Source organism: Erythrolamprus reginae, chromosome 1 (genome assembly GCF_031021105.1).
Source record: "Erythrolamprus reginae isolate rEryReg1 chromosome 1, rEryReg1.hap1, whole genome shotgun sequence".
Taxonomy (NCBI): Eukaryota; Metazoa; Chordata; class Lepidosauria; order Squamata; family Dipsadidae; genus Erythrolamprus; species Erythrolamprus reginae.
Window position 1 is genome coordinate 328,857,932 of NC_091950.1, and position 23,625 is coordinate 328,881,556.

At 44.5% G+C, this 23,625-nt stretch overlaps 1 protein-coding gene across 6 annotated transcripts in view; it reads left to right on the forward strand.

Annotated features, from left to right (window-relative positions):
- Positions 1-23,625, forward strand: part of QKI (QKI, KH domain containing RNA binding) — a 120,607-nt gene that overhangs the window by 19,736 nt on the left and 77,246 nt on the right. For all 6 annotated transcript variants that reach the window (XM_070733817.1, XM_070733816.1, XM_070733818.1 and 3 more), the window contains exon 2: positions 10,816-10,958. In XM_070733817.1, coding sequence (XP_070589918.1) covers positions 10,816-10,958 — 143 coding nt within the window. The remainder of the gene's footprint in view (positions 1-10,815; positions 10,959-23,625) is intronic.

Below are 23,625 nucleotides of genomic sequence, written 5' to 3' on the forward strand. Positions count from 1 at the left end.
ATAGAAGGCCTGATGTTTATGGGAACTTGAGAGGGGTGATTTTCATGAGGGAACAGATGCAGCCACAAAGTATTCTTTCGAGTGTTTCAAGGCCATCCTATGCCATCCATCTGGGAGGAAGCAGAAGGAGGACAATCTGAATGGGCAGTGACAGATTTATGGGTGGGGGACAAGCGATGTGAACTTTCAAATCAGATTCAGGTTTTCCAGTGTAGGTGCCAGGATGGCTCCGGCAATAAATTGGAACTTTGAGGAGTATTTTGACTTGGACTGATTTAGTTTGGATGTTACCTGGAACCTTGACAAATTTATTTCCAATGTGTTTTTTTCTTTTTTTGTTTAGATTATTTCTAGACTTCAGATAATTGGTTATTAGTTGAGAATTATATTTCTGCATACTCTATTTTTTATTTTTGGTTAAATTTGGTTATTTTTGTTATGATTGTTTCTCAGGAGCAAGTTAATTTGGAAATCTGATAAGCTCAGTAGTGCATGTTATTTTAGTCTATTTCTCCATTTTATTTTGATTGAAGTGAAAGCCTTCCAGTTCCATTCACAAGAAGATGATATTAATAGATTAGAATCTTAATGAGAACTCTGGACAATATTTGACTATTATGCAATTTGTTTTACCAAGTGAGGAGAATTGAATGTTTGCCAAATCATCATTTTGCACTCATCTGTCATTCCTAGCCAATTACTATATAGAGGTGTATTCATCTTTTGTTAAATTCTGCCCTCCTATGTTGAGGATTCAGAAAATGGACTGTCAAATGATGACTTAGCTTGCCATATATTTGTTTTATTGCTTCAATTAAACATAGGTGATAAAGGCGAACACTCAAATTATTTTTCATTCTATTGTCTTAAGTATTTCTAAGAATATTAGACGAGCCTGGTGAATCTGATTTGGTTCTCTTAATAACTATTGACCTTGAACCTTGAACACGATATTAATGAGAATATACTTTTAAATGTTTGTGGTAATTATAGATATTGTGTCATTTATTGAAATCTACAGCAGGTAGTATGTGCAGCAAGCTATTTAAACATGAAGCTGAGCCCCACTAAGTTTCTACTGACAGTGGAAAGAGCAGAGAGGTTAGTATAATGTAGTCTTTCTCATTTATCATCTAGGAGACGAATAAATCATACTGATTAATGTTGTATCTGCCCTTTGAGGTGTTTATGTCCCCCATTTTTATATGGTCTGCAGTTATGATAAACATATTTTTAAATGCCATACATGTAAACTGTCTTTTTATTCACTAGTTTGCCACTCTCTTCTTTTGTCAATTGCTCTATTTACATACATTTGAACAAACTTTCCTTTTGGGGAGGAAATCAAATGAGAACAAACATATTATAGAGTATAAAAACTTCTCACAGACACCAGTCCTACTATCCTCTCTTGACAACTTTGTGTTGCTTTTAGTGTCTTGCAAGCCTAAATTGATTTTGCACTTTAGCTTTCTTTTCCTTCTATAAATACCATATACTGGCTGGTTAATCCTCTTGATGAATTGCATCTACTTTCCATTTCCTATACATGCTTGTTTACTTGTAGTGCAAAGAAAACTGACCCATGTATTCACAATAGGTTTCTAGGCTGCCTCCCATTGTAATTCAGGTATATTATTTATAGTTGTTTCCTAAGCTCCCCCCCCCCCCATTGTAATTCAGCAACTTCAAGTACTTTGTTTTATTTGAAGAAATAAATGTATTTCGTTTTTTAAACTTCTCCAACTTTTTAATCTAAGGAATTTATGTTTGCTATTTTATCTATTGTATCTAATATTCCTTTAAGTCTGTTGAAAATGACTCTCCTGAAATCTAGACTGCATATTTCAGGGTTTTTTTCACCTATAGATGCTCAAATTGCAAGATGATATGGCCACTTCCTCACAAAGTTCCTGCTGTGTTTACTGCTTAAAACAACTGCTCTTGTGACCAGTGGCAGCCTTGACATCCTCCACCATCCCGTCTACCAATATACAGGATGTGGTAAAGACGGAGGACAGGAAGGCGTAACAGACCCTCCTCAAAGCACATCAAATGGCAAAGCTTCACCTTTACTATCTAGCAAAGGTTCTACCTGGTGATATTCGCTTCCACCAGGACATTAATAAGCTAGTAGCGGCAATGGAATTCTTGGCTGATGCCACCTTGAATGCCACGAAATTTGCTTCCAGGATCGCCTCCTTGTTGATCTCCCGTTGCCTGCTGTGGTTTGGCCACTGGCAGGTAGATATGAAGTATGAATGGAAGCTAGCCTATGCTCCCTTCCAGGGTAGCAAGCTGTTTGGAGGGGCTCTAGAGCTCATCCTGGTGGAGAAAAAAGACAGGAGAAGGTCCTGCCTTCTCTATACCGGTGAGCTGACCACCGTACCTCACCTTATTTTGTAGGCCTTCCTTCAGGCCTACACCTTATTTTCCATTATTTTCATAGGCCTTCATTCAGGCTTTGACACTCCAGAGGGCTTATTCCTACATACAGGACCACCAACAGGACAGATCCTGAGTTAGGATTAGGAACGGGCAACAATTTCAGGCCAAACTGCCATTTCTTGGCTTAGGAAGTCACACCTTGTCACCTCCAGATGACTGTGAGCCCAACCTCCCATTGGTGGCTGCCTAAGTCTATTCATGAACCAATGGGAGGCAACCACAACAGATATTTGGGTCCTGAACATGATGGAACTAGGTCTCACTCTCAAATTTCTCTCCACGCCCCTGAGAGTTTTCATTTGTTGCCCCATCTCAAAGGACAACACAAAGAGAGGCTTCATGGAGACTGCAATCCAACATTTGTTGGACATTCAAGCTATTGAACTGATCCCAGAGGCCCAACAGGGGCAGGGATTCTACTCCATCCTATCTGTAGTCCCAAAGACCTCGGGGGGTAGGGTGCAGATGGAGAGCAATTATGGACCTGAAGAGATTAAACATCTACCTGGGTTGCAGGAGATTCAAAATGAGGTCCCTCCAGTCCATATTGTAGAGCGTCTGAGAAGGTGACTTCTTAACATCCATAGACATGATCTGACATCCATAGACCAGGCATGCTTCCATGTCCCTATCCTACCATCGGGATAGGCGGCGGCAGTTCCTGAGGTTCTATTATGCGGGCCAATACTATCAGTACAGGGCCCTACCATTTGGCCTGTCCTCAGCACCCAGGACTTTCATCAAGTGTATCGCCTGGTGGCACTGGCGATACACTTCAGGGTGATCCTCGTGCACGTCCAATATTACCTGCATGATATATTGATACAGTCAGGGTGTCCAGCAAACCTGGAAAACAGGGAGGTCGGAATTATCAGGGAAATTGGCGGTCCGGGAAATATCAGGGAATTAATTAAGAATGTGCAGTTATTTTAAATCTCACAAGATGATGGGGCTGATTAGAACAACTAGCCAATGAATGGTTTAATATTTTAAAATGAAAGAAAATGTATATAAGCTACATAAAATATTCCTGTATAAAAGGTAGATGAGACAAAAATAATTAGTTTTGAAATATTTATATTTGTAATTAATTTAGATCAAAGTTTGATAGAAACTGGATATTTGTTTATTCTAAAGAAGAAAATAAATGTTCAGAATCTTTCTCATCCTGCAGGGTTTTTTCAGATACTTAATTGCACTGAGAAATTCATTCAGGCAAGATTGGTTGCTTATTTATTAACCACTCAAAATGTTCATATTTGCTTACACAGACACTTTGGACATGAGATATTATTAAAGCTAGAACAGAGATGGATTTTTGGTGCTAAGTTTTTTTTCCCCAACCAAAAGTAAAAAGCAAAAACACATTTTTCATTGCAATTTGTTGTAGAACTTTTCATCTAATTCTTATATTCAGAAATCATGGCTATCATAACCAAAATATTAACCATCCACAAAAATTAAAAGGGGCTTTTAATGAGTAAAGAAAAATAGTCAAACAACACACTCCCTTTTGCAAAAAAAAACTTGATTAAGTTCAGAGCAGTCTCTGAGGGTCTGGGTGTTTCCTCCCCGCCACCCTCACTTCCTCTGGGCAGTTTTTACACAAGACTTGGAGCTGTGGGCATCCGAACTGGGGGCGGTGTCGTCAAGGACCCCATGAGGAATGCCGCCAGGCAGGTGAAGCAGGGCGCATGGCGGCAGCTGCAGAAAAGCCGCAGGTGTCCCCTCAACATATACAGCCGCTTTTAGCCAGCAGAGGAGGCAACAGGAAGGAAAGGCCAAGGGTCTTCAAACCTGGCAAGTTTAAGGCTTGTGGACTTCAACTCCCATTTCTCAGCTGACATGACTGGTGGAGGAATTCTGGGATTTGAAATCCACAAGTCTTGAAGCTGTCAAGTTTGAAGTTTGTAAAAAGTATACATAGTTTTAAAAAGTATACATGGTTTTAAAAATATACATGGTTGTAAAAAGTATTCTACACTGGTATTTTATTAAACGATATAATACTACACCACTTGGTACTTTTTTTCTTGTTTTCCTCCTCTAAAATCTAGGTGCATCATATACACCGTTGCATCTTATACACTGAAAAATACGGTAATTTGTTCAGATTGTAAAAATATATTTCAAGACACAAGAGGCTTTAGTTCCTAACTCCATGGGAAATTTGTCTTTTCCCATTGTCTTAGGCGACCCCTATGAGACAGTCGTTCGTCCCCCAAAGGGGTCCTGATCCCCAGATTGAGAACCACTATTTTAGAGAAATAAACATTAAATAGGACATCAATGTTTTCAGCATATTTTTATAGATTCATCATTTTCTTAAACTTGTCCAGGTGTTTCTAATATTAAATATTATTTTTCCAAAAACTTCTCCAAAGCACCTGAGAGTAGGACAAGCAACAATGGGTGGAATCTAATAAAGGACAGAAGCAATTTAGAACTAAAGAAAAATTTCCTGACAGAACAATTAATTAGTGGAACAGCTTGTCTCCAGAAGTTGTGAATTCTCCATCATTGGAATGTTTTAAGAAGAGATTGGATAACCATTTGTCTGAAATGGTGTAGGGCAGTGATGGTGATCCTTTTTTTCCTCCGGTGCTGAAAAAGTGTGGGTGTGCGCTGTCGTGTATGTCATATCATCCATAATTCAATGCTTTGGGAGGGCGAAAACAGCTTCCCACACCCCCTGGAGCCCCCCCCAGAGGCTGGAAATGGACTGTTTCCCAACTTCTGGTGGACCCAGTAGGCTCGTGTTTTGCCCTACCCAGGCTCCAAAGGCTTCCCTAAAGCCGGGGAAAGTAAAAATGCCCTCCCCATCCTCCCAGAGGCACTCTGGAAGCCACAAATGCCTTCCCAGAGCCTCTATGTGAGTCAAAAATCTGCTGACCAGCACACACATGCATGTTGGAGCTGAGCTAGGGCAACTGCTCGCGTGCCAGCAAATATGGCTCCATGTTCCACCTGTGGCACCCGTGCCATAGGTTCGCCATCACTAGTGTAGTGTAGAGCAGTGTTTCCCAACCTTGTTTGAGCCGCGGCACATTATTCATATTTTCAAAATTCTGGGGAACACTGAAGGGGGGGGCGGGGGGCGGGGCTAAAGAAAAGTTTGGACAAAAAAAAATCTCTTCCTCCATTTCACTCTATTTCTCCCTCCTTCTTTCTCTCTCTTCCTTCCCTTCTTTCTCTCCATCCCTCTTTCTTTCTTCCTCTTTTTTGCTCTTTCTCTCTCCCTCCTTCCCTCCCTCCATGTCTTTCCCTCTCCCTCCTTCCCCCCTCTCTTTCTCTCTCTTGCTTTCTTTCCCTCTCTTTCTCTTTCTCTCTTTCTCTCATTCTCTCTCCCCTCCTTTTTCTCTCTCTTTCTCTGTCGTTCACCATGCCGGCAACAGAGAGAAAAAGAAAGAGAGAGAGAGAGCTGGAGAGAGAATGGAGGGCGCCGTTGTCTTCGCCTCCGCCTGCCGGCTCTGCAGCTAAGAGGCAACAGCAGCCATCAGCCTCCTCGCCCTCCCAGACGTTCCCAGCGCCCGGCCACTTGCCGCCTCCCGTTAGCCCGGCTGACCTTTCCCTGCTGCTGTTTTCTCTTCATGGCGCAAAGCCACACAGTCCCGGACTCCCGGATCGCTCGCTTTTTCGGCCAGCAAGCGCGGCGCGGCGCTTTCCTGGGCAGATGGCTTTGCTGACCGGAGAAGCGAGCGAGCGCCATGAAAATGGCAGCAGGGAAAGGTCGGCCGGGCTAACGGGAGGCGGCGCGCGGCCGGGCGCTGGGGACGTCTGGGAGGGCGAGGGGAGCCGGTGGGCGGAGGCGAAGACAACGGCGCCCTCCATTCTCTCTCCCGCAGCGAAGGAGAGGGGGCGGATCACGCCCCAATACAGGAGGCGGCGGAGGAGGAGGAGGAGGAGAGTGGGCGGATCGGACGGGCAATGGGGCAGGGCAGAGAAGCCAGGGGCGCGTTTGGCCAGAGGCACCGTTTCCGGCTGACTCCCGCAGGGAAAAAAAGAGGAGAGGCTCTGCCGTCCCGGAGTCAACTGGCCGACGCCGGGTCTCCTCAGGCTCTCTCTCTCCGAGCCCCGTTTTTCTCCCTCCCGCCCCCCCAAAGGGCGCGCAAGAGTTAAAACTCCGCCGTCTGTGGAGGAGCCTCGCCTCCGCTTGGCGACCTTCCCTCCTTTTTCGCTTGCCCGCGTCTGGCGCGACTATCTTTCCTCAGTAAATACCCGAGTCCCCCCCCCTCATGCCCCGGAGACCAGAACGGAGGACTTCGAGTTAGGGGGAGCTTCAATGCCCCTTCACAGGTAGCGTCAAGGAAGGGCCGCTGACTGAAGCCCCGATTAAACTCACTTTAATTCTGCAAGCATTCAACACAGCCCGGCTAAGTCGGTGCCTTGGAGAAAGGGGGTTATTCCGGCCAAAAAAGCTGGGAAAGAAGGCTTGAAGTAAAGGGAGCCGCGGCCCAGCCGGAAACAGCTGCATCGGGCAGTAGCCGGGGGACAGTTGCGAGTGGGAGCTCCAGGTTGGAGGCACTGGCGGTCCGGCACTGGCAGTGCCCCGCCCACCTGGAGCTTCCTGCGGCACACCTGACCGTGTCTCGCGGCACACTACTGTGCCGCGGCACACCAGTTGGGAAACGCTGGTGTAGAGAACTGCCAAAGTCCCTTCATCTCTGTTATTCTATTCTGTATCTCAAAACAAACTTAAAACATTCATTTAAGGATGGTTCAAAGTTACAGAGGCATTAAAAATAAAAACAGTCTGCTCAAAGTTACAACTGTCACACTACCTCTGTGGTTACGTAATTATGATTTGGGCACTTGGCAACCAGCACAGATTTACAATGGTTGCAATATCCTGTGATCATGTAATTGCAATTTGTGACTTTCCAGGATACTTCCAACAAACAAACTCAGTGGAGAAATCACTGATGGTTGCAAATCATGATCATGTGAAATGTTGCTTAATGACTGGGGCAAACAACAAATGTTCTGGTCCCAGTTGTGATCGATCATAAATTACCTATTCTGTTGTATTTAGATTTCCTTATGTTTGGAGTTTAGTTGATTCTTAACCTCTGAGGGAAATACAGTAGCTGTCAGAATAGTGTAGGAAAGATTATTGATGTTTCCTACAATTTTAAATCCATGTCTGTTTTTACCCAATCCAGCTTCCTCAGAATATATTTAGCACATAGATTGAGTAAATAAGGAGGAATATATAGTTTCGTTTCACTCCTTCCCTGACCTGGAAACAATTTTATTATTATTTTGACTATTTTCCATTCAGACTGGCTCTTATCCCGTGCATGCATTTTGCATGAGGACAATAAAATGTTTTGGCATTTCCAGTTTCCTAAGGACATTCCACAGCCTGACATGCTCATTATAATCTAAGGTCTTTGTATGGTCAATGAAGCACATAATTACTTTTTAGTTTTCTTCGTCTTACTCAGTTATCCAGTATGCATCAGAAATAATCTCTTACTCCTTAACCATTATTAAAACAAACTCGACTTGCTGGCAGGTTATTTTTCTGCATATATTGGATGATCCTAAATTTTATTTTGCTAGCATGTGAAATTAAGGGCATTATGAGATTAACACTCTCTTCTGTATTATTGGTATCTAGACATCTGGTTTGTTTGCCATTGTGGTGTTTGCCAGGTATGTTGGCACAGTTTCTTTAGAAATGTTACTGATTTTTAAGTCGCTTGCCATATTTTTATACTATAAATCAGTGGTGGAAAATCTATGGCGTGTGTGCCAGAGGTGGCACATTGAGCCCTCTCTGTGGCATGCATGCCATTGTCCCAGCTCTGTTTTGGTTCTTTGCCATGCATGCACTGGCACCTCCCACCAACCAATGGTCTTTGGGTCTCTGCTGCACATGCATCTGCATCTTGTGGTTTGGGCACATGTGTACACTTTGGGGACTTGGTGTCTAAAAGGTTCACAATAACTGTTATAGATTCGGCATCAGTCCCTGTAACCTTTTGATTACAATATTGACATCTTTACTGCATAGAATTTCAATACATACCGTACATCTTTGAATCAGTTACTATCTGTCCTTTACTGTCCTTTAGCATACAAAATTAAGGTTGCAATAACCTTTTGAATTAGAAGATCTTTTGGAAAACTTTCCTTCTTTTTCCCTGTTTGTTTCACTCTTTACACCCATTGATCTAAGCAACGGAACCGTGAGTTTTAATATCTATTAGGCATGAAAAGTGGCTGAGTTAAGTTAGTCACTCACTCATATATCAGCCAATCTCATAGGAATGTTGTGGGGAAAATCTGGTATTGTTCATCTAGATAGGTGTTACTTTGCTTGTTTGAATTGAAAACTTAGCAATTCTGCGGAGAGGGGTGGCATACAAATCCAATAAATAATAATAATAATAATAATAATAATAATAATAATAATAATAATAATAATAATAATAATAATAATAAAAAATTCGTAAGTGATTTCCAAAAAATGATTTTCTTGTATTGTCAACTTTCCCTTTTTCTGCATCACTATCATTAAATAGTTGTTATTTCAGTGATTTATTTATTTATTTTATTTTATTATTTAGATTTGTATGCCGCCCCTCTCCGCAGACTCGGGGTGGGTGATATTAAATCATTGATTAAATCTATCCAGATATAGTCTTTGCTTTACCCCTCCTGTTTATGAAAGAAACACTACTTCTTTCTTTTTCATAAACTGCAAAGGTAGAATTACAGTGGGATTTTCTTTTCCTGCATAGTAGCATTTGCAACTAAACATTTCCGAAGCTTTAATCTAGCCACATTATAAGCAACAGTAATAGTATGAAACATCCTCTTATCTTCATCAATAATAGCATGTTGAGTGCCATCTGACTTCAGGGCCCAATCACTCAGCACTTTTATCAGCAATCACTTTTTCTTGTCTGCCCATGAGATTTCTTGGTAAAATAAAGAAATGGTTTATCCTGGCTCTCTCCAATGCAGTATGAAGAAGCCTTTATGAGCAATCATCCACCTCCAGAATCTCCCTATATCACTGTCCAATGTAACTGCCTGCATGTTTTAGGTTTTGTGCTTTGTGAGATTATTGCAAGTATATACTTTAGGCATACATTCCTGGTGTTCTTTGGTAATCCCGCTGTGGAATAGCTCAGCCAGGGGTGAAATGCTACCAGTTTGGCCCAGTTTGGGTGTAATTTATTTTATTTTTTTCCCGGCAAATTATTTTTTTATTTTTTCACTCCAATCACATATGTATTTTATTTATTTATTTATTTAATTGGATTTGTATGCCGCCCCTCTCCAAGGACTCCAATTTAATTTATTCGACTTCTATGCCGCCCAATTCCGTAGGACTTGGGGCGGCTTACAACAATAAAAACAATACAATAGTACAATAATTAAAAGAAGTCAAATAACAACAGTAAATAAAACCCCATGACCCTAACAACCCATTATAAACCCCAAAACCAATCTAACAAACATACATACCAAACCAACATAATTCAGGCACGTCTGATGTTAAACTTCATGGGCCCCAGGCTTGTTGACAAAGCCAGGTTTTAACAGCTTTTCGAAAACCCAGTAAAGTGGGAGCAGTGCGAACATCGGGGGGGGGGGGGGAGTTGGTTCCATAGAGCCGGGGAAGCAACAGAAAAGGTCCTTACCCGCGATCCCGCCAACCTACATTGTTTAGTTGATGGGACCTGGAGGAGGCCTGTGCGATCTAATAGGCCTCTGGGAGGTATGTGACAGGAAATGGTCCCGTAAATAGTCAGCTCCTAAGCCATGTAGGGCTTTATAGGTAATAATCAACACCTTGAATTGTGACTGGAGACTAATTGGTAGACAGCGCAGCACGTGGAGTGTTGGTGCTATATGGGTGTACCGAGGTATACCCATAACAGCTCGCATGGCTGCATTCTGGACTCTGCAACTCTGAGTCTCCAAACACTCTTCAAAAAAAATATGCACTTCCGAACTGATAGCAAAGGTAAGTAGATTTCACTGCTAGGCTCACCCCCATTAGAATGTGACTTCATAGCAGGACATGGGGATAGGGGTATTTCTCATGATTAATATTACAGAAAAAATAGTTGTGTTCAATCTGACAAATCAGATTGTCCATTCCCCTGATAAAAGTTATTATCTTCTACGGTTGAAGAGCTCCATTGGATGAACTTGACCTTGAACTCTTCTAATGGCATGAAAAAAAAAGCAACCCCCCCTCCGCTGCAATATTTGCACAGACATTTTCGGCCACTTTTTTTTTGGGGGGGGGGCATCATATAGTGCAAAAAATATGGTACTTTGCTGATTATTATTGTTCCAGATTTTTAATTTTGTTAAAGTAACACAGTATATTTTCTCCTACAGAAATTAGCAGAGTACGGAAAGACATGTATAATGACACATTAAATGGTAGCACGGAGAAGAGAAGTGCAGAGTTACCTGATGCTGTGGGACCTATTGTACAGCTACAAGAAAAACTATATGTGCCTGTAAAAGAATATCCAGATGTAAGTACCTATTATTTTTTTCCCCTTCTGCTTCATGTGATACCTTTGTAGTATATTTTCTCATGTGGCCTTTGTTGTACAAACATTGTGGGCCCAGGAACGCTGTTGAGAGGTAAGCCTGTATTTGCTATTTATGGCTTCATAGTAAGTGTGATGTTGCTGTTTTCTAAAGTGATAAAGTTTGCAAACATTTTACATCTATCCATAATCCTGCAGTATTACTACCTTCAGCATGTTCTAAACTTACAAAAAGACCTGTTAACAGATAGAGATTTCCATTAAATAGCCCACAGCATACTATGTCTCAGTGACAAGCTTTCAGGCTGAATGACCACGGTCTAGGTTGTTTTTTCTCCTTGGAGGGAGAAGTCGCTAGTCAGGATGGGTTGTACTCGCTCGTCAGAGGCGTGTCCGAGTCAGGAAAGTATAAAAGATCTGGATCCGCCCATAGGCCCAGTTTCTGTGACTCGCCTCCAACAGAGAGAGTTCTGTGGCAGAACAACCTTTCCTACTGTTGACTCCTCAAATCGGTTAGTAATCAATTCTTCATAATTAAAATTGGAAAACCTAAATTCTTTTTCTAAATTGTCTAAATTGGTTTCATTTTACCGAGGGTGCAGTCGGGTGCAGTGGCTTAGGCCCAGCCCCTCTGCAGGTGGGTAAGGCCCTCGGCCTTCTCCACCATAAGGCTCCATCCCCCTCCTTCAGTAGTTAGGGCTGCCTTGGAGCCTTCTCGCAGGCAAGCCCTAGGCTAATTGAGGGAACTTCCCTGGTTACAGGGGGATCCCCATTGCCGGCATCTATCTAGCGGACGTGTGAGCCCTCGCAGACACTCAGGCACCGAAGCCGCTTTCAGTCTCGAAGCCGAGCCTACTATTGTCCTTGCAAGCCTCATCGGCATCGGATTCTGGCATCTGGCCAAGTTTCCTCAGATCGGGCCGTTTAGAGGCCGATCGCGCGCTCCCCTTTTTTCTTGGTGACGCAGTTTATTTTCAGCTTGCTGTGCTGTCTACTTGTAGCTGCGCCCACACCAATCTGTTCCTTTTTATGGGGAGGGGAAAGAACTTTGCTCCAGACCGAGCCTGAGGCAGCGTTTTTTCCTTAAGAAAAGTTTAATTGTCAATCGTCACCTCTCACCCCCTTTTCCTCCTGGTTTGCGAAATCGCTATTTAAAGGGAAATAAATAATACTAAGGCAAGGTACTAGCCAAATCCCTGGCAGTTATTACTAGAAGGGCAGCGCCCCATCTGGGCCTCCCCTTGGGATCCAGCCGCTCCAGCCTCTGGAACGCCTGATCCAGGAGGCTTAAAGAAGGAGGACAACCTTGCCTGTTTAAGAGCCACTAGTTTGGCCTTCTGGATTTCCTTCTACCTTGGATTTCCTCTCATTCAAGCTAGTCCAAATTTAGGCCTTTTAGCCTTAGTCGGCCTTCTCTTAACTGGATTAAGAATCCCCTTTTTCATCCTTCTAACTTCCCTCCCTGCCCTTCTAAAAAAACAACAACATTATGGCTGAATCAAATAAGGCTGGGGGGAAGAAAAACAAAAAGACCAATAAACCTACTCAGGAGGATCCTGACTCTATTACTGTAATTTCTGAGTCCATATCAACCTCACAGCCATCCAGAATAGAGAAGCGTAGGGACAGAACCCTACAACGTCTCCATGACAAGGCAGCTACAGCTCTCTCGCCTTCTCCACAAATCTCCCATCATACTGTCTTTCAGGACAGTGCAACGGGGGTTAACCCTCCCCTAGCTGCCAGCATCTGGGGCCCAGCGGGATTGCCCAACCAAAATTTAAATTTGTGTGCTTCCAGACCTCCACCCCCTCTTTCTCCCACCATCGTCATAGCATCTACCACACCTCTGGCTCCCACTGCATCAGATACTCAAATGGCATTACCTCCAGCGCCCCCCCCCCCCAGTTCCTTCTCCATCATCTCGGCAGCCTTTGGATCCTGATATTATTCACAAATGGATTGAATCAGCAGTCCAACGCAGCGTGGCTTCCCGCCTCGGCAATCTGACGGCTGTCAGACCTCCAAAATCTATGGGAGTCCTCTCAATGGCCGCCCTTCTTCATGCTCCTCCCAATCCTCGTCTTGCCCAGGACGCCTGGTCAGGCTCCTCCGATGAGGACTCTCACACTTTGGGCAAGGAAGCACCAGAGGAGGAACATATTGGACTGTCAGATGATGACATAGCCGCACCTAACCTAGCGCTCTCAGCGGCTTTGTTTCCTTTCGACATGTTCGCGACTATTCTGCTGAAGGCACGTACAGCTGCCAGCCTATCTGCTCCTACAGCTCCAGCCCAACCTTCAGCAACACAAGTAGAGACCCTCTTTCAGCCCTATACTGAGGAACAAGATGTTGTCCCAGCTCCTCCCCTCTTCGTAGAGACCATCACAAAGCAATGCCTCAACCCAGCAACTGGTCCGGCACCGTCCAATGTCGAAAGAAAATTCTTCAACATAGGTATGGAACTATCCTCTTTCTTGGAGCCCCCAGAAATTGACATACCAGTCCTAGCCTTACACTCCTCTGAAACTCTACCAGGGCAATCAGATGAGCTCCTAAAGGCGGAGGATCGTAAGATTGACCAAGTATTGCAAAAGACACATCAGGCTTCGGCATGGGCAATAAAGGGGGCTACAACTTCCTCCTTTTTTGCCAGGACCATGTTAATTTACATCAGGCAAATTCAGGAATAAATTCCTACATCAAATGTTTCAGTTCATCAAATCCTCAACAAGCTTTTTGCCACCTGCCAGTTGCTTTCTGACACCACATTATACACCTCCAGATTTGCAGCCAAAACAATGGTCTCTTCGGTGGTTGCCAGAAGAATGACCTGGCTCAGGAAATGGCAAGTGGACATCAAACATAAGTGGTGCTTTGTGTCAGCAGAGTACAAGGGAAAGAACCTCTTTGGTGATGTCCTGGAGCCCTTTCTCAACGACTCGAAGGACAAGAAGAAGATCCTGCCATCTAGCCAAAAGAAGACCTCTCAACGCCCTTCACCATACTTCCAGTGGCCTTTTGGTTAATCTGACCAACCCTTTTCATATTACAAGGGCCCTAACCAGTCTACCTTCAAGTAGCGCAGCTCCCAAGACAAGAGCGCCAGGGGACGAGGGTCCAGACGACCCTTTCGGGGGTCCAACGGAAATTGACAGGGCCGAAGAGGTAGCTGGTAGGGCCTCCCTTCCTGACCTGTTCGCTGTCCCCATTGGCAGTCACATCTCAAAATTGGCCTCCCATTGGCGTTCTACCACATCCGACCACTGGGTTCTCAATACCATTAGCCAGGGCTTACACCTGGAATTTTTGTCCCCCCCCTTTTTTAATTCCCTGTTCAGTATCCAGGAACCCTATTATTATTATTATTATTATTGTTATTGTTATTGTTATTGTTATTATTATTTATTAGATTTGTATGCCGCCCCTCTCCGAAGACTCGGGGCGGCTAACAACAGTATAAAAAGACAATGTAAACAAATCTAATATTAAAAACAATTAAAAAAACCCAATTTAAAGAACCACTCATACATACAAGCATACCATGTATAAATTCTAAGCCTAGGGGGAAGGGAAATTTCAATTCCCCCATGCCTGACGGCAGAGGTGGATTTTAAGGAGCTTGTGAAGGGCAAGGAGGGTGGGGGCAACTCTGATATCTGGGGGGAGCTGGTTCCAGAGGGTCGGGGCTGCCACAGAGAAGGCTCTTCCCCTGGGTCCCGCCAAACGACATTGCTTAGTCAACGAGACCCGGAGAAGGCCAACTCTGTGGGACCTAACCGGTTGCTGGGATTCATGCGGCAGAAGGCGGTCCCGGAGATATTCTGGTCCGATGCCATGAAGGGCTTTATAGGTAATAACCAACACTTTGAATTGTGACCGGAAATTGATCGGCAACCAGTGCAGACTGCGGAGTGTTGGTGTAACACGAGCATACCTTGGGAAGCCCATGATTGCTCTCGCAGCTGCATTCTGCACGATCTGAAGTTTCCGAACACTTTTCAAAGGTAGCCCCATGTAGAGAGCGTTACAGTAGTTGAACCTGGAGGTGATGAGGGCATGAGTGACTGTGACCAGTGAGTCCCGGTTCAGATAGGGCCGCAACTGGTGCACAAGGTGAACCTGGGCAACCCCCCCCTCGCCATAGCTGAAAGATGTTTCTCTAGTGTAAGCTGTGGATCGAGGAGGACGCCCAAGTTGCGGACCCTTTCTGAGGGGGTCAATAATTCCCCCCCCCCCAGGGTTATGGACAGACAGATGGAATTGTCCTTGGGAGGCAGAACCCACAGACACTCCGTCTTATCCGGGTTGAGTTTGAATCTGTTGACACGCATCCAGACCCCAACAGCCTCTAGGCACCGGCACATCACTTCCACTGCTTCGTTGACTGGACATGGGGTGGAGATGTATAACTGGGTATCATCCGCATACTGATGATACCTCACCCCATGCCCCTGGATGATCTCACCCAGCGGTTTCATGTAGATATTGAACAGCAGGGGGGAGAGGACCGACCCCTGAGGCACCCCACAAGGGAGTAACCTCGAGGTCGACCTCTGACTCCCCACTAACACCGACTGCGACCGACCAGATAGGTAGGAGGAGAACCATTGGAGAACAATGCCTCCCACTCCCAACCCCTCCAGCCGGCACAGAAGGATACCATGGTCGAAAAGAGCCCTCATGGAACAGGCTATCCAACATCTCCTCGAAATCAGGGCCATCCAGTCTGTTCCCCCTGAATACCAAGGACAAGGGTTTTATTCCATTCTTTTTATTGTACCTAAGTCCTTGGGGGGTTGGCGGGCCATCTTAGATCTGAAGCGCCTCAACCTTTTTTTGAAATACCACAAGTTCAAGATGCAAACCCTTAAAACCATTTTAGCTTGCATCAGAAGAGGTGACTTTATGTCTTCTTCAGATCTGACAGAGGCATACTTCCACATCCCCATAGCGAAAGAACATCACAGATTCCTCCGTTTCTCTTATGCTGGCAAGCATTGTCCTCAGCCCCTCGGGTTTTTACCGAAGTCCTTTCAATTTTAGCCGCTCACCTCAGGTCAATCCCGATCAGAGTCCAGTTCTACCTTGACGACATCCCCACAGGTACGAAGAGCCCTCTCCGGGTGGAGATCCACGGCCATCACAGAAGGCACCCTGTTCTGAAGCTCCCCATCCATAACAATCACCACGGACGCCAGTCTGTTGGGCTGGGGAGCTCATTGCAATGGTCTTCAGGTTCAGGGCCTTTGGAACGCAGGCCAAGCCTCATGCTCAATCAACTGGCTAGAACTCCACATGGTCTCCCTAGCCCTCAAAGCCTTCAGTCACCTTATAGCCGATGAAGACGTATTGATAAAAACAGACAACATGGCCACCAAGGCTCACATCAACCATCGGGGGCACCCGATCCAAGACCCTTATGTCAGAGGCCAAGAGGATTGGTTTCTGGGCAGAGAAAAACTTAGCTTCTCTCCACTCGGAACACATCTCGGGAATGAAAAACATCCAGGCAGACGCCCTCAGCAGGATGACAGTGAACCAGGTAGAGTGGATGCTGGATCCTGCTATGTTCCACCAAATATCGATCCGGTTTGGCAAACCACTAGTGGACCTGTTCGCCTCCCAGAACTGCCAGCTCCCTCGATTTTTCTCCCGATTCCCCTCCCGGGAGATGGAGAATTATGGCACCCTCCATTGCACCTGGCGCTCCTCTACGCTTCCCCCCCCCACCAATCCTTCCCCAGGTAATTCACAAGATTCTCCAGGAGCAGGCGGAGGTCATCCTGATAGCTCCTTTTTGGCCCAGGCAACCCTGGTTTGCGGACCTAAACATCTTGTCCACAGCGGAACCATGGTACCTACCAGTGCAACTGCACCTACTATCTCAGGGGCCTCTGCTTCACCCAGACCCAGGCTGGTGCCGCTTGACCACCTGGCGTTTGAGCGGAGCATCTTAAGGAGCCAGGACTTTGATGAAGATGTCATCGAATATATACATAAGGCCCGAAAACCATCTACTGAGCGTATCTACTCCTCTACCTGGCGTACCTTTGTTTCCTGGTGCAATTTACAAGACCTGTCTCCCATCCACCTTCCCCTTTCTATGGTCCTTACATTTCTGAAGCAGGGCGACAGACTGCGGCCCTTTCAACTATCATTGCCTGCGGCACCTGGGCCTCCCTTTCACACGTCCCCTTATTATCTAAGTTCCTAAAGGGTGTCTCCAACACACACCCTCCGGTCATCCACCGTTTCCCCATGTGGGATTTGCTGAGAGTCCTTCATTCCCTGACGGAACCACCTTACAAGCCCTTAAGAGAAGCCTCTCTCTGCTACCTCTGCCTCAAGGTCGCCTTCCTGATAGCCATAACTACAGCCAGGCGAATCTCTGAACTTGCAGCCCTATCGGTCAGAGAGGACCTCTGTCTCTTCCACCAGGACAGAGTAGTCCTATGAATTGACCCATCCTTCATTCCCAAGATCAATTCCACCTTCCACTGAAGCCAGGACATTATTCTCCCTACCTTCTGCTCCCGGCCTATTCACCCATCGGAGCACAAATGGCACACTCTAGATGTAAGGAGAACACTTCGCATATACTTAAAGCGAACTCAGCCCATCAGATGCACCAAGGCACTCTTTGTCTTCTTTTCTCCTCAAAAAATTGGGCTCAAGGCCTCCCCCTCCACCATTGGACGATGGATCCGAGGGACCATTGCCAAGGCCTATGATGTAGAGGGCATCTAGAGACCATTGGGTATTACTGCCCACTCCACAAGGAGCACAGCCACTTCAGCGGCATGGGCCACAATGCTCCCTTGAGAAAATATGCAGAGCAGCTATCTGGGTCTCCACCACTCCGTTTATCCGGCATTACAAAATCAATAAATTTGCCTCCTCCCAGGCGGCCTTCGGCTGGAGAGTCCTTCAAATAGTGGTGGCTCACATGGGCTAATCCCTCCCTCGGGACAATAACTTTGACATGTCCCATCCTGACTGGTGACTCCTCCCTTCAAGGAGAATGAGCGTTGACTCACCTGATATGCTCCTTCTCTTGGTGGCAGGAGTCGCCAGTCAGGTCCCTCCCTTCTTGCTTCCTTTCCCCGTTTTCCAACTAAACCACTTCCAATTTACCGGTGGGTATAACCTGTTCTTGTACATAGTTTGACTTAGTTCATTAGACATTTGAGGAAGTCTAGCTTGTGTAGCCACTCCGAGTCAATGTTTTCAGTTCATCATCGAAACTGGGCCTATGGGCGGATCCAGATCTTTTATACTTTCCTGACTCGGACACGCCTCTGACGAGTGAGTACAACCCATCCTGACTGGCGACTCCTGCCACCAAGAGAAGGAGCGTATCAGGTGAGTCAACGCTCATTTTCTTTGAGTATTTCTCCAGAAGTTGTGGCTGTCATTTTCAAAGGTGGAGTGAGCTGCAGTTCACAGGTACCTGAAATGGGTTGATTGGCCTCTTGCGTTTGAATTTGGCTGATCTAAAACTGATCCATGATGCAGGACTCCAAGAATGCTACTTCCCTCTCCAAGTGGCCCATTTTGAAGTTCAAAGAGCAATGAAAATAAAATTTATTCTATTTAGCTGTTCTGCTCTAAATACTGTATAATAGTGCACTGGTGCACGGTTCATTCTTGCTCATTTTTGTTATGATAGGCTAATTTGTTATTGTTTACATATGTTCACTTAAAATACAACACAGCAGAAAATGCAACCGTAATCTGCAACTCATTTATGAAATATTTTATGTCTTATTGGTGTGGTGTTCCATGATGAATAACAGTGCTGTTATATTTTCTCCAGTTGTACACTGTCTGCCTGACTGAGGCATGATAAGAATCTTTCTCAATGGTTTAGTAGCCCTTTTCAACGATTAGTAGTTTAGTAGTCTTAAACAACAATTTCCCAGAGCATAAACAACACTTTTTCTGAATTATCCTAAGAGGTCTTGTGATCCAGCATAGTCACTTCTACAAACTAGGATCTGAAAAGTAGACTCAATTAGTTACATCAACATATGTGTACTCTGCCACTTCTCAAACTGACATCATATTGTCATCACATTGGAACATTGTCTCAAGAGAGCTAATTATTAGTCTTTACATTCTTTTTAAAAAATGAGAGTGAACATTTCTGAAGTATATTCAGTGAAAAATGGCAAAATAGACTATTCATGTTTCAATCAGAATATCCTTATCTTGAATTTAAGTGAAGCTCTTAATGCATTAAAGACCTTATTGCATTACTGCAGGATTTGGGGTACAGAATTCTAAAAGATTCATGAACTTTCCTTGTTTTTGGCATAAGAATAGGCATGGCCTAGCCTGCTAGATAAATGACATTTGATAACAGAATAACAGAGTTGGAAGGGAACTTGGAGGTCTTCTAATCTAACCCTCTGCTCAAGCAGGAGACCCCATTCCATTTCAGACAAATGGCTACCCAATCTCTTTTTAAAAGCCTCCAGTGATTGAGCACCTATAACTTCTGAAGTCAAGACGTTCCACTGATTGATTTTTCTCACTGTCCTTAGTTGCTTATTCTTCGTTTAGTTTCTACCCATTGCTTCTTGCCTTCTGATACTTTGCAAACTAGATTGACCCATTATTTTTTGTTGTAACAGATAATTCACTGTTCCTCACCCCCACTAATGATGCAGTGCTTCAAGAGCTGTGCTTCAATTGTATTGATATAATATAGTGAGCATATACAAACTTCATAGTTTTATTTTTTTTAAGTGTATTGTACAGCATTGCTGACTTAGATAGACAGACCGACAGATAGATGATATAGATGTAACCTTTGGTTAATACAATTCATATTTATAGAATTATAATACATTGTTAATATGTTTCAATTTGATTTGAGGATGCTTTGATTAACATGTCAAATACTAAAGAAGGTTTTTTTTAAAGAAACATATACAGTAATAGTATATAGTATTATCTAGAAGTTGATCCAGGCTTACTGATGCCTACATTATCTGTGGTTTGTCTGGAATAGGACAGTAGTTACATAATAATTTTTCTAATATACTCTCCTTACTTTCTGTCATGGGAGAAGGATGTATTGTTTTGGGAGGTAGATATATCCTCATTAATCTTTTGCTTGTTTTTTTTTTTTTAAACTGCTTTACTCTAACCTCATTCTAATAAAATAACATTTAAATTATACTGCTAGTTGTGCAAATGAAGACCTTATGGAAATATATTCTGCAAAATATGTTTAAAATAGTGCTGTATATGTGGTCTGTGATCTCAAGATAGTGACACATTCTACAAAGCTGTGAGAGGGTGGAAATCTGGCTTTTTGTTACCTAAACTAAAGTAGCTAAAATTATTAAGTAGGATGACATTTCTTCAGAGAATGTATTGAATATATTTATTTTTGTTATTTCACTTTAATTTTGTTTTATATACTATAAGGAAAATTAAAGTGTTGCTAATGTGATTTTGCCTTGGAGCAGGTGACGGTGATCAATGTCTATTCCATAGGCGTGTAGTGCATCTCTGACAGTTGTCAGCATTGTCACCAAGTAGGTGATAAAGCATTGGAAGCTTTGGACAAAGCTGACTTAAGATGTTCTCTGGGGATCCATTCAACATTAGATTGACACATTATTAAAAGAGAGCTGATAAAGCATGATAAAAGTCCTACTTTTACTTATGTGTTTTTTCTGTTAATAGAAGGATTAGCAAATGAATTTGTTGTTGAAAATGCTTAACTATGTGAACTATAAACTATTTGAGATTGGTTTTTATAAAAAACCGTTTTTTGTGGCTGTAAGTTATTATCATGCTGTAAGTTGTTGTTGTTGTTGTTGTTGTTATTATTATTATTATTATTATTATTATTATTATTATTATTATTTGTATGCCGCCCTTCTCCAAAGACTCGGGGCGGCTCGCAGGATATGTATCATATGTATATGATACATATCAATTGCATATGTATATAAGTGTAGAAATATTTTTTCTAGTAATACCATGGATTAGAGCAGGGGTAGGCAAAGTTGGTTCTTCTCCACTTGCACTGCTTCGGAGAGTCCAACATGGGTTAATCTTCAGCCTTGCTGGAAGGGACTGAGTTAAAAATTAACATATTTTACTGGTCCAACCCCCATGCTGCCCTTCCTGGGTCAGTCTAAAAAACCCAGTCATAGTGAAGGGACACATGAGTTTTTCCTCCTAGGATTCTTAGAGTCTAGGAGTGGTTTTTTATTGATGTTTTAGTACTTTTTATTGTTTTTATTAAAGATATGATCGCTTCAGCATATTCGCATGGCATAGTAACTGGAGTACAACAAGCAAATGCACCCCCTGCCTCTACACATCCTCCTCCTCCTCCTTCACTCCTTCACTGCAGAGGAATATCTGGGCAGCCCCAGCTCCCCCGTCCCCTGCTCATGATTCTTTTCTAGAAGATCCTGCATTTAGAGGACAGGGCTCAGAGCCAGATGATGGCCTATCTGAGGATGAGGGAGCACCCCCGGAACCACCAACATATACAGGTCTCTTTAGGCCCTCTATATTTCGTGTACTGCTGAATAAGGCGAAGATGGCTGTTGCCTTGGGCACCCCTGAGAAGCCCACAGATTCAGCATCAGTCCCTCAACCGGCCTCAAGGGTGCTCACGGAGCTCCAAAGGGATGCTGACCTTATTCCGGCTCCTAAGCTTTTCTTGGACAATGTTAAGAGGCCTTGGCAATATCCAGCAGCCGCTCTAGGCCCAACAGCTTCTGAGCGTAAATTTTACGCCTTTGAGCCAGAACTGGAAAATTTGCTGGAATTTCCATCGGTGGATGCTCCAATTGCAGCCCTAGTATCTAATGCATTAGTTCCCTCCGACGTGGCGGATGGCCTAAAGCCGGAGGACCGGAGGGCAGAGGGAATAAATAAAAAAGCTCACCAGATGACGGCATGGGCTCTTAAAGCAGCTTCAGCAGCATCATTTTTTAATAGGGCCTCAGTCCTTTGGCTCCAGGAAATGCTTTCGAAGCTGGGACCTGAGGAGGGCCGCCTAAGACAAGATCTTAACAAGTTGCTAGCTGCTGCAGAATTTTCGGCGGACGCCACCTTGTCAGCATCTCGTTTCTCCTCACGAGCCCTAGCAGCAAATCAATCATCCCGTCGCTTACTCTGGCTCCGCACCTGGCAGGCTGACGCCAAGTCCAAAGGGCGTTTAGCCTCGGCCCCATTTGATGGATCAAAATTGTTCGGAGAATCTCTTGACAAGGTCCTCGTGGAGGACAAGGACAAGAAGAAAATCATGCCTAGAACCTACAGACGGCAGGAAAGACGCACTGCCCCGTATTTTAGACGCCAACCCTTTCGGGCTGAATCTTCCTCCACTGCACCCCAGGCTGGAAGATCATATACCCAGGGGTCTTTCTCCCAACCGTCCTACAGAGGGGACAGGAGTACCTTCGGGGACAGGAACAGGCAGTTCCAACAAGCAAGGAAGGCCTATAGAGGTTCCAATAGGGGAGGTTTTAGAAGGAACAAATGACTTTACCAAGACACTCCCCATAGGAGGACGGCTGCAGCATTTCACCGCCTCCTGGGCGTCTATATCCACCGACACTTGGGCTCTAAATACTATAACTCAGGGACTCACCCTGGAGTTTACCCAAAAACCTCCAAACAGATTTCTGGAGTGCCCAGTACTCTCCAACAACCACAAGCGCAACCTCCTTTACCAAGAGATTCATCATCTATTTCAAATCGGTGCCATCGAGAGGGTTCCGCCGCACCAGCAGGGGCAAGGGTATTATTCCATCGTGTTCATAGTACCCAAGACCTCGGGGGGTTGCCGCCTCATTCTCAATCTGAGGCAGTTGAACCTATACATAAAATACCGCAGGTTCAAAATGCACTCTCTAAGGACCATACTAGCGGCAATACGTCAACAGGACTGGTTGACGTCAATAGACCTCAAAGAGGCATACCTACATGTCCCAGTGCATCCGGATTACAGGAAATTCCTCCGGTTTTGTTTCGAAAACCATCACTTTCAGTACAGAGCCATGCCATTTGGCCTATCGTCAGCACCCAGGACATTCACAAAATTATTGGACATACTCACCGCAGAGCTCAGGACACGTTCTCTACGCCTGATGGCGTATTTGGACGATATCATCATATTGTCCAGCAGCCCCAGTCGTGCACATCATGATCTGTCAGAGACTATGGTAACCTTGGAGAGTATGGGGTTCTCTATCAATTACCAAAAGAGTCACCTCATACCAACCAGGTACTTACCCCACCTGGGCACCAATATAGACACCATGGCCGGCAGAGTCTTCCTGTCATAAGAACGTCAGGACAAGGTCAGAGCGTTGATCTCAGAATTGCAACACAGCGGTACAACAACGCTGGCATTCCTATCCCAACTGTTGGGAGTCCTCATATCCTGCATAGACATTGTACCCTGGGCCAGGCTTCATGCCAGGCCACTGCAGTGGTTCCTCATTCCTTTTCAACAGAACAGAACCAGCCACTCTTCCAGATTGGTCAGGATACCGCCAGAGGTACGCCGATCACTCCCATGGTGGAAGTCATCAGCCCTACATCAGGGGTCGCCGTTCCTGTTACAACAAGAGGTAACCATAACAACGGACGCGAGCCTTTC